This window comes from Dryobates pubescens, chromosome 4 (assembly GCF_014839835.1).
Source record: "Dryobates pubescens isolate bDryPub1 chromosome 4, bDryPub1.pri, whole genome shotgun sequence".
NCBI lineage: Eukaryota > Metazoa > Chordata > Aves > Piciformes > Picidae > Dryobates > Dryobates pubescens.
The window spans coordinates 10887322-10902758 of NC_071615.1; the positions used below are offsets into that span (position 1 = coordinate 10887322).

Sequence of the window (15437 nt, forward strand, 5' to 3'; positions counted from 1 at the left end):
CAAAATGCACAGAAAGACAACTCCAACAACCTTGGTGTTTCCTGAAGCCTTCATCAGCCACCAGTACAATAACTGAGTTAGGCAATTTTATCCTGATACTATCAAGGTGAATGCTCTTTAAAAAAAAAGGAAACTACATGACAAACCTGAACACTTTAATAGATATCTCGAGAAGAAAACCAACAGTTTTAAGACGCAGCACTGCTGCTTTCTTCTGCAAATATGAGAATGGAATATCGCAGTTTGAATGGTGAAGAAACAGTGATCTGAAGTCAAAACACATCAGGCCTCAACCTCAATCTACAGCTTCCTGTTGCAAACAGATCCCAAAGCAGAAGTCACCCTTTATGAAAAGGGTGCTATAAGACTATTCCAAAGTTACTCTTCTGACCACAGGCCTTGATATTCCTGAGGAATCATTTAAAGGAAACACAGATGTGGGGGGTTAATTGTTTGTTTGGCTTTTCAGTGAGGGTGGAGGTTTTGTAGATCACGCTGCACATACTCCAATAGGTAAAAACCTAAAGTTAGATGCCTATAGTTCAGATGTTATCATGGATTTTCTAAAGCTTGTACAGTACACTTGGCACATGTTGATGTTTTCATTGCTGAAAACTGTAAGAAGCAGAAGTGTCAGTGAGAACTCCAAATTCTATTCAGATTACAAAGTTCAGTAGATTTCCTTTTGGTTGTAGGTAAAAGGTGGAACAAACAGGGCAATTCTGTCAAGGACATACCAAAGACTCCAGATTAAACTTCTACAAAGGAATCATAGCTCATAATTGCTCTTTTGTGCCTTCCTATACACTTAATCTTCAACAGGACATGATGATGATTAATGGCAAGTAAAGTTATCTATAAAAAGAGAACACTGCAGATGAGAGAAAGACAAGATGGTCATCCCCACTCATCACCCATCCACACAATCAAAGCTATGACAGCTTCTTCCCTCCAGTCCAGGATGTGGCAGAGCATGAGCACCAGCACCTGCAGACAAGGAACAAAGCCCCAGGCTTGGACTTTAAAGTTCTCAGTGCTTTCACTCAGCTTTCAACCCACAGTTTGCAGAGGCACCAAGTTTCTGTACTTGGAATTTGAACTGTAACTCCCAACAAAACCACAGACCAGAGCACGGGTGTTTCAGAGATACTGATTCATGCCTTTTTTTCAGTGCTCCCTCCCCACCTATACACCCTGTTATTTAGAGCTTCATTTATCTGTGACTGGCATAACATCACCTCAAACTACATTGGTCAGTAGAGAAAGCTGTCTTTAATTCAAAATACAAACACTTGCAAAAATTGTCCTCTCATGGTGCAGGATGAGATACTGCCAAGTTCTGGTCCTGAGCCACTTTCAAAGAAAGGAGGAAGAACTGAAGTCAATGGGAAGGCAAAGAACAAATGAAAGCATTTCAGGATAGGATAGAAGCAGCACCAAGTGTAAACAAGATGGAGAGAATTAAGGAGATTAATAGAACAAGGGACTGTTCCAGGAGCTTTTTTAAACAGTCACTGATGCCTTGCAGTATTAATGCTGGAGAACTGAAATGTCAATGAAGGCTACAATACATTCTGCAGCACATAAATTTGGGAAGATACCAACAAAAAAATCCATTTTAACTACATATATATATCTCCTCTCCACAGGAGAAGACAGTAGTTAATTTATTCCACATACTGTCAGACATGCAACTTTGGTGGGCTCAAAGTGGATTGCTTTACAGCAAGTTTCAAACAATGCCAAAAGATGGAATATTTTAATTCAATCAATGCTTTCAGCTGAACAGCTTACTGTCAAGGATGAACTGCTCATTACTGCTAAACAAATTCAAATACTAGTTAGGGTCGTTTTACACAACTTGTAAAAAAATCTGGACAACGGCATGAAAGACATCTTCAAGCTTCAGCTCACCATTAGACTTTGCTACTATATCCTCCTGACTTCATTCTGCATTCAGAAAATGGGCATACTCTAGCTCAAACTCAATCTACAGCACACAATGGCAAGGTGTTCCACGGTGTGGCCACAATATACCTACACCTAATCACTCCTGGTTCACAGGGAAAGGCCCAAAAGACACCTCAAAACTTGTGCTCAGCAAACCTGTGGTGCATTTGTGCTTGAGAAGTAAACGCTCCCCAAATCTCTCTTTTTCAGCAATAATATACTGTGCTCTGCTTCCTCTCCCTCAATGAGCCACTCAGCTTCTGAATTCTCGTAAGAAACCACTTCTACCTCACAATTCCTTCGAGTTCCTCCTCTCACTTCATGCAAGGTACTTTAAAGACTTACTCCCAAGCATTCACACTTCAAAAAGCATGCATCTGTTGAGGTATACATTATGAACATGAAAATGTAATAAAAATATTACCAACATTTGAAGAGAAAACAATAATCATACTAGGGGGAAAAAAAAGCATAAATTAGGTATTTCTGCAGGAAATTTGATAAACTTCCAGCAATCCAAACAGCTTGGCTGTTTGGAGTGAAGCACGTTTCAGACTATTTTGTCAGGTCTGCTATCAACTCAAACATGCAACTCAGGACCAGAATCCACTCAGAAGCAGAATCCAGAGAGTCATTTAAAGATTACATGAAACTAAACCAAAACCCATCAATATGTTTATACATTCCACCAGGCAGAATTTGAGAACTATTATCTTTAACAATCTTCCCTGAACCACAGTAAGGTAAGCAGCTGCTGAGTGGGGAAACTCTTTCTCCTGTTTACAGTAAAATTTACTTCATCAATAATGTGTCTACTACAATCAAACACCCTAAAAGCACAAATGCCAAAAGTAAAGAGGGATCTGTAACAGAAAAAAAAAAAATAGTATATCCAAAGCTCTTTTTAAGGTAGGATTAGGACAAGCCAATGCCTGCTGTGCAATTACAATTTGAAAGAAATTAAGTTTATTGACTACACTCCTTAATAACAGCCTGTGAAGGAGTGTTCACTTCAGAACACGGATACTAAAGTCACTTTAGTATAATTTGAAGTGTTGCATGATGTTACTGTGAAGCTGTAACAACAACCAGCTTTCTGGTTTCACTGGGCCAGGTGTAAGGGTGGCCTTGCCAATCCTTCCTGATGGCCAACATGAAAATTACCTTTGCAGCCATCACCTCGCCTGTGCCACGCAAAATGGAAACTCTTCCAGCTGTCAGAGCTGATCTAAGGCACACACATTTTTGTACTTACAGGGAGAGGAGAAAGTTGGTGGAAGAGCAAGTGGAATGATTTATCCTCAATCTTTATTAGTAAGCTTCACCCTTCGGTTAGTTCCCTATTGGAGACTAGCTCTGGGAGACGCTTTGCTCCGAATGTGAAGCCCTATAAATTCTGATCACAAGACATTCCATTAGGGAAAATGGAGACAAGCCTAGAAAACCTCTCAGTCCTTCCCTGAATGTAAAGAACTTCAATTAGAAAGCATCCCACTCCGTGGCTCTGCTCTCCAAGATCCAACAGCTACAATATCAACTGTATCAGACACTGACTTTAATCTATTCACATCCAAACTGGCCAGGCAGAGCTGTGGTTCCTCCTAAAATTCAAAACGTGGAAGCATAACCAGAATTCCACCACTGCCTGTCACCCTTAGGGATTTAAGAAGTCCCCCCAAACCTGACAGCAAAGTCAGGCACGGTGATTACAAGCTGATTACTGAAATAACATTTTCCATCCTGCACACACAGTTTTATGTCGGCTGTTTTGGAACCTGAACTGAAAAACAAACCAAGCTTCCTTTTCAGCTGTCAATAAACCATCCTGGCTGCTCTAAAATTGGACATGGACGTTCATGTAAACTTTCAAACACGAGAATGTACGTGCACAAAGCTGTGTGTACTTTATTCACGCATGTAAACACTTCCAGAGCAATGGAATCATTTCACATGCATGTATTTGAATGGTCCATCGTGCACAACACGCATTCCAAAGAAGCACCTCCTCGCACTTAGTACTACTGACAAACCTTGAAATAATTATCTGTAGCTAAACACTCCTGGATATTCCATCTGGGTTTTTATTTGGCTTGGAACAACTGGGAGAAAAAAATAAAATTATGCAGCCCTTTCTGTCCTACCCTCTGACATCACATATGTGAGTTTTTAACTTAAAAAGTTAAGAGAGTAAAGAGGATTGACTAAGGCATCAAAAAATTCTTCAGCCCATTATATAAACTATCAAGCAACTGAGTTCAGTAATTCTCGTGGTGTGGCAAAACCTAAAATGCCACATTTTGTACTGTTTTAATACTGTAACACAAAATCACCATAACTCAAAATGTCTACCCCATGTCCACCATGTGCACACCACTGCAGCGGACCAAAAAGCGAGGTGAACTCCAAGGCACATTGACACTACGTGGAGTTTTGTTTCATTTCAGCAGGCAAGTAAACTTTGCTATTTCAAATGCTGAAGAAATCTCCTAGTGTTGGGTTGTTGGCTTTTTTTTTTCCCCCAAAAGTTAACAGAAAATAGCACTTTGAGTGCTTATGCACAAGGTATCCAAAATTAGTCTCAAGCGCAGCTCAACTCCAGGGCCAGGCGTCATCCAGTAGCTGCTAAGCGCACACAATAGCACCAGGGCATTCAAAATCCTTGGTGTCTTCTGACAAAATATCTGAGAAAGAGCTTTGAAATATATCAGATTCCATGTGGATGTATGTACACACATACAGATATTTAGATGTATGCAAAACCACCTTAAAAACTCAAATTACATGGAAAGGCCCAAACTGCTCTGAAACAGTAATGCAGGACTCATAAAAGCTCAAACCCAAGTGTGTCAGTGTGTATTTCATAGCTGTTTCCACAAGAGTTCTGTGGGCAAAATGGTTGTAGAAATACTGGGGCAAATCAACAATGTCTTTTGGGGTGTTTTCCTCCCTTTTTTAAACAGCACCCAGTGAGTATTTTGTTACAACCCAAGAAGAGAGCTGAGAGTGCAGCCACCTGATTACACAGATAGCTACAGTCTGATTTCCTAATCAAAACACAGGAATTTCCTAAAACTCAAGAGAAATGAAATGCAGGAATCAAAGGCTTGGTTCAATAATAGAGATTTTTCCCTCCTCCACACACACATCCAAACCCCCCATTTCTGCAAGTGGAAAGAGGATAGCAGGCAGCAAAGAAGCTGAAGCCTTGGGACACAAAGACAATTTCAGCTACTGTGAGAAACAAGCCCCAGAACACCTTCCCCCAAAGCAAACAAAAGATGGCACCTACAGGAGGAGAATGACAACCCCCAAACCCACAGGTGACTCCCCACACACACCCCTCCCTTGCCTGCATGTTTTAAGGGTGCCAAAATACAGTACCTTTGCCTTTTGCAGCAGTGCTGCTGCCAACTGAAGAGGATGCCTGGGAATCCTTCTTCAGCCTCTTGCTCTGAGGTCTGACGCTGGACCTGAGAAAATGATGCTGGTCCTGGCTGTGGGAGGGCTGAAGGGAGGCCGGGGCCTGTGATAAGCTGGGGTTTGGTGGGGGGCTGCTGTTAGTGTTGTTGTTAATAATCTTCTCTTCTTTCTTTGTGTTGCTGCTGCCTGGAGCTGCCTCTCCTCCTCCTCCTGCCCCTTCTTCTTCCAGGGACTCCTCATCTCCTCCTGCTCTCTTGCCCAGCTTTTTCACCCCTTCCTCCCCGCTGCTCTCTCCCAGTTTCACTGTCATCCTGTTGAGGAGGAGAGAGAGAAAAGAGAGGGGCACAGAGTCAGGCCAGGGAGCCCCCCAGAGAAGGAGAGAAATCCCTGGGCTGAGAAGGGAGAAGTTTAGCTGCAGAAATTCCTCTCAACATGGCCGCCGTTGTTTGTTACTAAATCCCCTTTCGTTTGCTGTCCCGACCCAACAACCTGTGCCGAAGGCGGGAGGGGAAAAGCCCCGCCGGAACCCCCCCAAACCGGCCCAAAAGGCAGCCAGGCTCCCCCGACAACCCTCCGGCACCCTCCCAAAGGGGTTCGGGGCGCCTTTGGCGGAGAAATCGCCCAGCCAAACTCGGGCGTGTGGAAGCGCTCAACAGCCGCTGAGAGGAAAGGCAGCCGCCAAGCCCGGCGGAGCGGAGCAGGGCAGCGCGGCCGGGCCGGGCCAGCTCCTCGCCCCCCATCCTACCCATTCCGCGGTTCCCGGGGCCCAGGGGGGGTCTTCTTCCTCCTCACCATGGAGCCGAGGTGATCCGACCTGCCGCGGGGGGGGGATTCATGTTCCTAACTGCGGCAGCGGCGGCTTCTCCTCCTCTGTGTGTGTGTGTGTGTCTCTGGGGCTGGGACTGGCCGAGGCTACCGAGATTTCCAGCTCCCCCTCCGCCCCCACGCCCGCCAAAGCCCCGGCACCTCTCCGCTGCTCCCCGCAGGGCAGCCCCGGGCCCGGCTGCCTCCCCGGCCAGGAGCATCGCGCCGCGGGCCCAGCGCTGTCACTCGCCGGCCTCTGCGGACCGGCCCGCGCCCGGGGACGGCCTGGGCCCTGCAGCCGCCGGCTCCTGGCTGGCCCCGTCAACAGCTTCCAGCGGGGTTCTTTTAAGTTAACGTGATCCTCTTCGTTATTTTTCCTTTCAGTTTGAAGGACAACAAACTCTGCAGGCATCTGCTGCAGCTTTTCTTCCCTTACCTCGCTACGGACCCTGAAACTCACAGTGATGCTGCGACCTCTTGGCCAGACAAAAGTTTTAACCCTCATTTGCCAGAGGCCCATTCCTGGTCTTCCTGAGCAGCACCACTTAGCACTTTTAATTCCAAATGTGACACTGGGCCACTGGGGTGACTGTTTATTCTGTATCTAACTCCATAAACCCTCTCAATTCTAAAGGTTTCTTTTAAAATACTTGGAACAAAAGGCCAGACACACAAAAGCCCAAAGTATTGAATCATATTACCTGCTACAAGCCAACAACTGTGATTTTTTTTCCTTACAGAGTGAAAACATTACTGACACCATATCTAAAAGAAGTCAACTTCCAAGAAAGAAACCACTTTCAGCAAAACAGAAAGAAGCAGCAGTTGCAATGCAGCTGCCTTAGCACTAGAGCAAGAGCCACAGTCCAACTTCAATTAAAGGAAAAGATGGAAATCAACAAGAAACTCTGAATGTCACAAATAAAAAATGTTAATACTGTAGACTAGGCTGGTTAAAACAAACAAGGTGCATCAGCACTATATGGCATCCAAATTTGTGATACTACACTTTGAGCACTCTATTCCTACTATTAAAATGGTATTTTCCCCTCTAGTGATTCTCAGCTAAAGCACTGAATCTACCAATTCACAATTCTGTTAGCTGATGTTCCATTCATTGCAAATGTGCCATTTAACTGCTTGGAACTATGGATCTAAACTCATATGAAAACTTGGTTTAAGTACTTATCTGACAGGTCCCTAATTACAATCACAAACGTGTTCTCCACACAACAAAATCTGCAGTCTTTTGGGTTGTTTGGAGAAGAGAAATCTTCCAACTCTTGACAGTTTGCTCAAAACCGTCAGATAAGGCTGACATCTCCTTGATTTCAAGTTTAATTACCTCAAATTAAACACTACATCCACTGGCATCCCCCAATAATTAGTAAGGGAATACTACAGAAATTCGTCTTGGGGACACTTACTTACTAGACTAAGGTAGTAAATCCCAGTACGTGCCCCACTTCACGTGAGCTGGCTCCTTGCAGCGTCCTGCCTAAACCCTCCAGTAGTGCCCTGCACCCAGTCCACACATTTCGGCTGCTTTCTCCTTTCGTTTTCCCACTGCCCTTGTTTTTCCTTTTTCTTCTAAAGGGAAAATATCAGCCTTGTTACTTTGGCCCCTTCATGCTCGGTCGCCGTCCTTTCATTCTGGCCCCTACAAAAGCCCGGCTCCGATCAAAGATGCTTTCCCTGCTGTGCACCGCGCCGCCGCACACCCACCACGAGCGGGAGAGCGTCGGAACCCGGCCGGTCCCCTCAGGGATACACACGCCCTGCGGGGGCCCAAGGTGCTGCCACTGCCCCCTCCACAGCAGCCACTTCTGGCCCCGCGGAGGCTCGTTCCCCGCCCCGAGTCTCACCTGCCGCATCAATGCCGCCGTGCAGCTTCCGCGCTCCAGCTCTCCCGCCGGCGGCTGCCTCGGGTCCTCCGGTACCCGCAGCCCCAGGCGTCCCCAGACTGCGCCCCACGCCCGCCAGCTCGGGCGGAGGCCGACACGTCCTACGACCACTACGGACCTCAGCGGCCCTCCCAGCTTTGCTGGCGGCGAAAGCCCCGCTCCCCGGCCGTGGAAGCGACCTCTCTTTCCTGGACTCCGCCGAAATCGCGACCGCGGCCCTGGCACCGCCGGCTCCCCGTTGGGCCTCAACGACCCCGGCCGGAGCCGCGGTTCCCTGACACCCCGGGCTCGGCCACGATTCGCCGTCGCCCCACCACCGCGCTCGGCCGCAGAGCGGGCCGCAATGGGGTCCTAGCTGCGGTGGTTCCGCTTCCTCGTCACCCTGCGCCGGGACGAGGAGGCGGGGCAGGACGCGGCGCGCGGACCCAGCTGAGCGCGCCGACGCTCCCCACCCTGGGACCCCAAACAAGGCCTCCCATTGGCTTGCGGCATGTGGGAGCGAGGCGGGGGGCGTGGCCGGGACCCCACGCACGCCAAACAAAGCGCGGCGCGGGACGCGTGACGCAGGTTGACGCAGAGGAAGAGGCGGAGGCGGGGATTCGTCAGGGGGCGAGACGAACTCTGAAAGCTGGCTGATGATTGGTCAAAGGAAAATCCAATTGAGGGCTTTACAGCTGGGCCCCTGGACATGTTCCAGGCTTCCATTGGTTACGAGGCCAGTGATTTGCATATGGCGCTATGTTTATTCCTGCCGGCGGGGAACTGTTCTGTTGGGTGGCGTTGCTGGGGCTGCTGAAGGCCAATGCCGCTCAAGGTCCTCCTCAGAGCGCGGTGTTGCAGCTTTGCCGGCGGCTGCTTCATTTCGTTCGGTTTACTGCTCTGCCGGGCTTCCCTGCGGTCTCTGGTGCTCGGATCTTAGCCTGGTGGTAAAAGCAGTGTGAGGCTCTCCTGTGACCGTACCCGCTCCCCCAGAGGCCTTCGCAGGCGAGCTCTGGATCGCGGTGCGGAGCTCGATGCTCCCTACTGCCTGACCCGGCAGAGCGTGAAGGGGAGCTCCTGGGGCATTCCGGCGCCGGGCCTGGGAACTACCAGGGACGGCGCTGGGGCGTCCTGTGTGGAGGCTCCTCTTCACCGTGCCGTCTTTTGATACCGGACGTCCCTGCGCTTCGATTGAAGAATATAGCACTTCTTGATAAATTCCCGGAGTTTTTAGCAATTTTTAAGGAGGAGAGGAATGCCAGGGAACGAGGTCAATCTCCATGCTCCTGGAGACTGTAAGCTGGGTCCCCAGCCCAGAGTGCCGCTGAGGTATTGTCTGTGCCGGCAGCTTGCTTGGTAGCACGCTTCTTATTAGTTAAAGCGGTTAATAGTTTCGTATTGTTCATTAAGATTGCAAAGGTCAACGTGAAATCTCTTGAGAAGGATCCGGTGGCGTTACGACTGCTAGACTTCTCGTAAAGGTTGCACTCGTGTGGGACTTCTTTAAAAGAAGCCGTTTCCAGGATTCAGAAGCTTTATTGTGCGATGTGTTGAATTAAAGGCGATTGAATTTCATTTGCTAATGTAGTATTTCGGCCTGTTTTCTGGTGGCTGATGCTTTTATGTGATGACTTCGTGTTAACTGCTAGGAAGAATAATTTCCAAAAGCTTAACAACTAGTGCTGTGTGAGACTTCATTGTTTTCCTTAACAAAGTCCTTGTGGCAAGAGCATTGGCTCATCCTCGGTCTGAAACTTTGTGTCATAGCAGGAAAGGATACTTCAGTTTTCTTCTGAGGAAAATATTTGTAAGCAACCTGAAAGGAGGTCATAGCTAGGTGGGGGTTGGTCTCTTCTCCCAGACAACCTGTGACAGAACAGGACATAGTCTCAAGCTGTGCTAGGGGAGGTTTAGGCTGGATGTTGGGAAGAAGCTCCTCACAGAAAGAGAGATTGGAATGGTCTGCCCACGGAGGTGGTGGAGTCCCCATCACTGGAGGAGTTTAAAAAGAGACTGGATGGGGCGCTTGGTGCCATGGTTTAATTGATTAGATGGTCTTGGGTGATAGGTTGGACTCGATCTTGAAGGTCTTTTCCAACCTGGTTAATTCTATAGCTTAGAAGTAAATGTCTTGATTTAAGCTTCATAAAGGCATCTAAATTCTGGAGATTTTGGCTCCCAGGGAGAGTGTTGCAAATAGTTATAATGGCGAGCTGAACTTGAACGTGCCTTGGGCTCGTCATTGTCTATAAATATGCTGTAAAACATGCCTGTAACTAAGTGTATTGATATAAATTGGATTTGTAAACAAACAAAAAAGGTATTAAATTGCTTAATGGTCTTCACTATAGACATTTGCATCTGTGTTGGAGCATGTCCAGAGAAGGGCCACAAAGATGATTAAAGGGCTGGAGCACCTCCCCCGTGGGGACAGACTGAGAGAGTTGGGGCTATTCAGTCTGGAGGAGAGAAGGCTCTAAGGAGATCTTATTGTGGCCTTCCAGTATCTGAAGGGGGCCTACAAGAAAGCTGGAGAGTGACTTTTTAGGATGGTGGGTAGTGATAGGACTAGAAGGAATGGAGCAAAACAAAGTGGGTAGATTCAGATTGGATGTTAGGAAAAGGCTCTTTACTGTGAGGGTAGTGAGAGAGTGGAACAGGTTGCCCACGGAGGTGGTAGAAGCCCCATCCCTGGAAGTTATTAAGGCCAGGTTGAAGGAGGCCATGAGCAACCCTGGTCTAGTGTGAAGTCTCCATTCCCATGGCAGGGGGGTTGGAACTGGATGATCCTTGAGGTCCCTTCCAACCCTGACAATTCTGTGATTTAAATCTGCATCTTAATTAGGTTGGAGTTGTTTTGTTTGTTTGTTTGTTTTTTTAGAGAAAATACTTTGCAATTTGTTTATACTGCAGCACAAAATCACATTGGCTTATTTTTGCCACTTGGTTTGACCACAACCAAATCTAATAATACTGACAGGAAATGATGCACTCTGTCTCTACAGTGCCATATATTTCCATGGTGCTTTGCAGAGAGATGTGAAGGTATGTTCAGCTTTGCAAGGAGCTCAGAGTCGAAGGTTTCCATTCTCTCTGTATGTAAATAACTTTATATGCTTGGATAACTCCATTGCCTGAAGTGGACTGTTAAGGTGTGAAATTGCTCATGTGTGTAAATGTTTGTGAAAGAAATACTGAATAAAAAAAAGGAGTTGGACAAGAGCTGAGAGGCAGGGGGTAGGTTAACATGTCAAAAGACACTTGAACTTTTATGGGGCCTTTTCTAATAGTAGGGAGGGTCCCTGATGTGCTTTGGCAGACCTGCACAGATATAAAATAGAAACAACTTTTCAGCATTTGTTGCCACAGTTTTCTAGAGGAGGGAGGAGCATTCACTTGGATTTGCTGCACATCCTGTGTATTTTAAGGTAACAGTAACAAATTGGGGTGCTTTTTACCACTAGAGCAAGCAATGCAGAGCTGTCTGGCAGAAGGACCAAGTTAATTCTTTGAGGTTTATATGGAGGTGTTTCTAAACTTGCATCATTACACTAATTATAACCTGAAAATAGGTCCCCAAATATCTTGGATGTGAAAGCCACCAGTATAGTGGTTCTTGTCCTGTATTTTCCTTTTAGGTAACTTAGATGCTGCTTCATTTTATATCTTGTTTGTTCTTAAAAGACTCTGAAGCAGTTTAATCTGGCAAATGATAATGGATGATCTTTGTGTTACTAAAGCAGATCGTTCCCATTCAGGTAAGAGGATTTAAAGCAAAGGTCAGACTTCTGTGGTTAATCCTTTATGGCTTACTAAATAGGGAGCACCTAATCACAAAAGGTTGTGTTGGTTTGGTTTGGTTTGGTTTAGTTCCCTCAGCATCCCTCCCTTTGGAGGAAGGGGTGAAAAGCACCCTCTGTGACTGTGCTGCTGGAGCCTGTTCTATGCCTGTCTTGGGACTTCAGGCACTCAGAACTATTAGGCATCCTTTTGAGTGTAGTGTTTGGGAGGGAAGATCTTGGGGTTCTAGGATGGCCTGTTGGTTTGCCCATCTGGGATACGAATCCTTCACAATAGGGCTTCCCTGTTGGATATTAGAGGGCAGAGAATAATTTCCAGTTAAGCCTGCATGAGTAGGAATATGCAGTGTAGTTGTTGGGCAAAATGTTGTGTAACATTGAACCAGGCAAATATGAAAGCTGTGAAAATGGTCACTTGAGCAGAGGCAGAGGGCCCCGGGCTGCCGGCGGGACGCGGGAACCACGGGGGAGCGTGCCGGCTCCTGTTGCGCTCGGCACTTTCCGTCCCTCTCCGCTGCGCCAGACGACAGCTTCGGTAGTTTCCGTGACTCTTCGGCTCCAACTCGGGGGTTTCCGCGCCAGGGGCTCTCCCGGTTGTCAGGGGTAACGCAAAGCATCGCGGAGCGAGTGCGGCCTTCAGGCTTGGGGCCGCGCTCCGGGGCCGCCAGCAGGTAAGAGCGGGCGGGGAGGACTGTCCCCGCTGGGGTTGGCCCGAGCGAATGTTCCGGGAGCCCTCAGCGGCTTGGCCGGCTTCTTCTCGGCCAATCTGGGCCTGTCCTGAGAGAAGCGTCGGTCGCGGTGAGCCCGAGGCTCCGGGGCGGCCAGGCCGCTGCCTGCGGTTGCCCCGAGCTCGGGTGGGTCCGGCGGTACGCCCGGGGAGCGCGAACGCAGCGGGCGGGACCGCGCTTCCCGCGCCCGGAGCCGCAGCCCGCTTTGTGCTGGAGCGGCCGGGCCCCACGCGAGTCTCGGCCCACCGGCAGCGCTGCCCGAATCGGGCTGGGCCCCACCGGAGGGGTTTCTCACCCACTGCCCTCCATGCCGGTTCAGGGTTTAACCGGATTTTTACTATTTGTTCTTAATTCACTAATTTACTCTTAATTTCAGTAATTCAAGTGTGTTTCGTGGTTACCCATCTTTTCGTGCATCGCTCAGATTTGTATTCTAAAGGCTCTTCCTTTAAAACATTTTAAAATTCAAAAGCATTTCTTATAGGCAGAGAACCAAAAAAACACAAACCCTACGTTTTTGTATAGGGAGCTTCAGGGCTTGTCAAGGAGCCATCACAGCAATGCCTACAGAAAACTCACCCATGAGTACCCTGGTGATGGGTTTTGTGGTAAGCTGGTGGCTGGAAGTAGTTCCACAATAACAAACTTAACCTCTCTTAGATGCTGATGTTGGCATATGGAGCATAAAAGTAGCATTTTGTGAGCTATTATCGAAGACGTTATAGTATCATTACGAAAAATAATTGTTTCCTGAGCACCCTCACAATAATGAGGTTTCTCCTCGTGTTGAGGAGAATACTTCCTGTATTCCAGTCTGTATCCATTGCCCATTGTCCTATCGCACTACTGAAAAGAGCCTGACCCCTTCTTCTTGCCCCCCACCCTTCAGATACTCATAAATATCAATAAGATTCTCTCTGTCTTCTCTTTTCCACACTAATTAGCCCCAGGTCTCTCAGCCTTTCCTCATCAGACAGATGTTCAAGTCCCTTCATCATCATTGTAGCCTCTGTTGGACACTGTAATACAGCCCTATCTCTCTTCAGCTGGGGAGCCCAGAACTGGACACAATCCAGATGTGGTCTCAACAGGGCAGAGTAGAGGGGGAGAAGAACTTCCTGTGACCTGCTGGCCACACTCTTGTGAATGCACCCCAGGAGGCCATTTGCCTTCTTGGCCAGCAGGGCACATTGCAGTTCCTTGGACAACTTCTTACATATATAGTGCTTGTCTTTTCTGTATAGTGTCTGTGCCATGTATTTAAGCATAGCTGCTGGAAGTGTTTGTTCTCCCTGCACAGGTTTGCAGTTGCTATGGCTGTGTACGTGGATCATTGGACAGAACCTCCTGAGTCGGTTGCCTCCCCTTCCCGTATAGCGTGGCACCCCCTTCATCCACTCCTGGCAGTTGGTTCCATCACCACATCATCTGGGGGCTGTGTGGATATCTACCTGGAACAGGTCAACAATCAGCAATTAATCCAACAAAATGAACTTGATACCACTTTACTGACTTGAAACTTCACCTTTTTTATGTCTATATTTGCAGCCTTAGGTTCCCTCTCTCTGGGTTTTAGTTACTGTCCACATCCTGTGGCAGCTGGGACATGTCAGATTCATCAGCTACTGATTACATGCATTTTATGAAAAGGTCTTCATAACTTTAAATTCATCTTTCCATTGAAATTTAATTTTTACAGCCTTTAAGTCCTTTTTGTGGTGGTTACTGATTTGCTTTTTGCTTATAAATAAAATGGACACCACTCCTCTTTAAAAAAAAAAAACCAGAACCAACTCTTAAGTGAATAAAATGTACTAAGAAATGTAAATTAAAAAATCATTCCTCTGCCTTGAGACTGAGCTGATTTGCCAGACTCAGCTTGTTCCATCTGAGTGGGTTGTTTCCTAGCAGAGTTTCTGGCTGTGGATGGATATTTCCTTTGCATGCTCTGAAATTCACACAAGAGGCTTGTGTAGGACTTGGCTTTGCATAATTTTCAGGCAAAAAAGTGTGCTGCTGAGGGAAATGATACTACAGCTAGCTAGCAGCAGGGATACTGGCAAGGTTGAAGTCTGTTAGTCTAAGCAGCCTATGAAATATCTGCTTTTCAAAGTGTAGGATGAAAAATTGTCATCCAAATCTTGGAAATGAAAGAATGAGTGAATGGAGAGGGTAAATGATTTGCAAAGTGAACAGAACAGAATAGAATTAACCAGGTTGGAAAAGACCTTTGAGATCATCGAGTCCAACCTATCACCCAACACCATCGAATCAACTAAACCATGGCACCAAGAACCCCATCCAGTCTCTTCCTAAACACATCCAGGGATGGGGACTCCACCACCTCCCTGGGCAGCACATTCCGATGGCCAATCTCTCTTGCTGGGAAGAATTTCTTCCTAACATCCAGCCTAAACCTCCCCTAGCACAGCTTGAGACTGTGTCCTCTTGTTCTGGATTCAAAGGAAGGTCTACCCTGCTGTTTGAGCATTAGCTTATTCTGTGTCCTCCATGAGGACCCTTAGTCTTTTGCAAGAGTTGGTTTGTTTGTAAGGTGTTTTTGTTGTTGGGGTTTTTTTTTTGCCTTGAAATGTGCTTGGAGTCATCTTATCTTTTCTACAGGAGTAAAGGCTTTGATAGCCAGCAAGAGCTGCTCTTGTGTGCTGCAGCCTGGAAGAGCAGAACGAGGCAGTAACTTGACGCTGCTTTGTTGTCATTAGCAGTTTCCAAGTGGATATGCTGCGTGTTGTAATGTGTTTTTATGTCTGTGAAATACCTTGAAGAGAATTTGTATGGCCACTTCATGTCTCTTGCAGGAAGCTCTCGATCCCCAATCCTTTGTCACAGAAGAA

General features: G+C 47.1%; 2 protein-coding genes across 5 annotated transcripts in view; one reads left to right on the forward strand and one right to left on the reverse strand.

The window, feature by feature from the left end:
* CRAMP1 (cramped chromatin regulator homolog 1) overlaps positions 1–8463 on the reverse strand; it is a 40777-nt gene extending 32314 nt beyond the window's left edge. For 3 of the 4 annotated variants that reach the window (XM_054180534.1, XM_054180533.1, XM_054180532.1), the window contains exons 1-2: positions 6163–6220; positions 5332–5681 (exon numbers count right to left, since the gene is read on the reverse strand). In XM_054180534.1, coding sequence (XP_054036509.1) covers positions 5332–5681; positions 6163–6206 — 394 coding nt within the window. In that variant the 5' untranslated portion in view covers positions 6207–6220. Of the gene's footprint in view, positions 1–5331; positions 5682–6162; positions 6221–8039 lie in introns of those variants that run through there. The other variant, XM_054180535.1, reaches the window with a different exon arrangement.
* A 3998-nt stretch (positions 8464–12461) lies between these two features.
* The window catches only part of IFT140 (intraflagellar transport 140), a 66302-nt gene continuing 63326 nt past the window's right edge, over positions 12462–15437 (forward strand). Inside the window, exons 1-2 of the mRNA XM_054180536.1 lie at positions 12462–12528; positions 13886–14045. Coding sequence (XP_054036511.1) covers positions 13899–14045 — 147 coding nt within the window. The 5' untranslated portion in view covers positions 12462–12528; positions 13886–13898. The remainder of the gene's footprint in view (positions 12529–13885; positions 14046–15437) is intronic.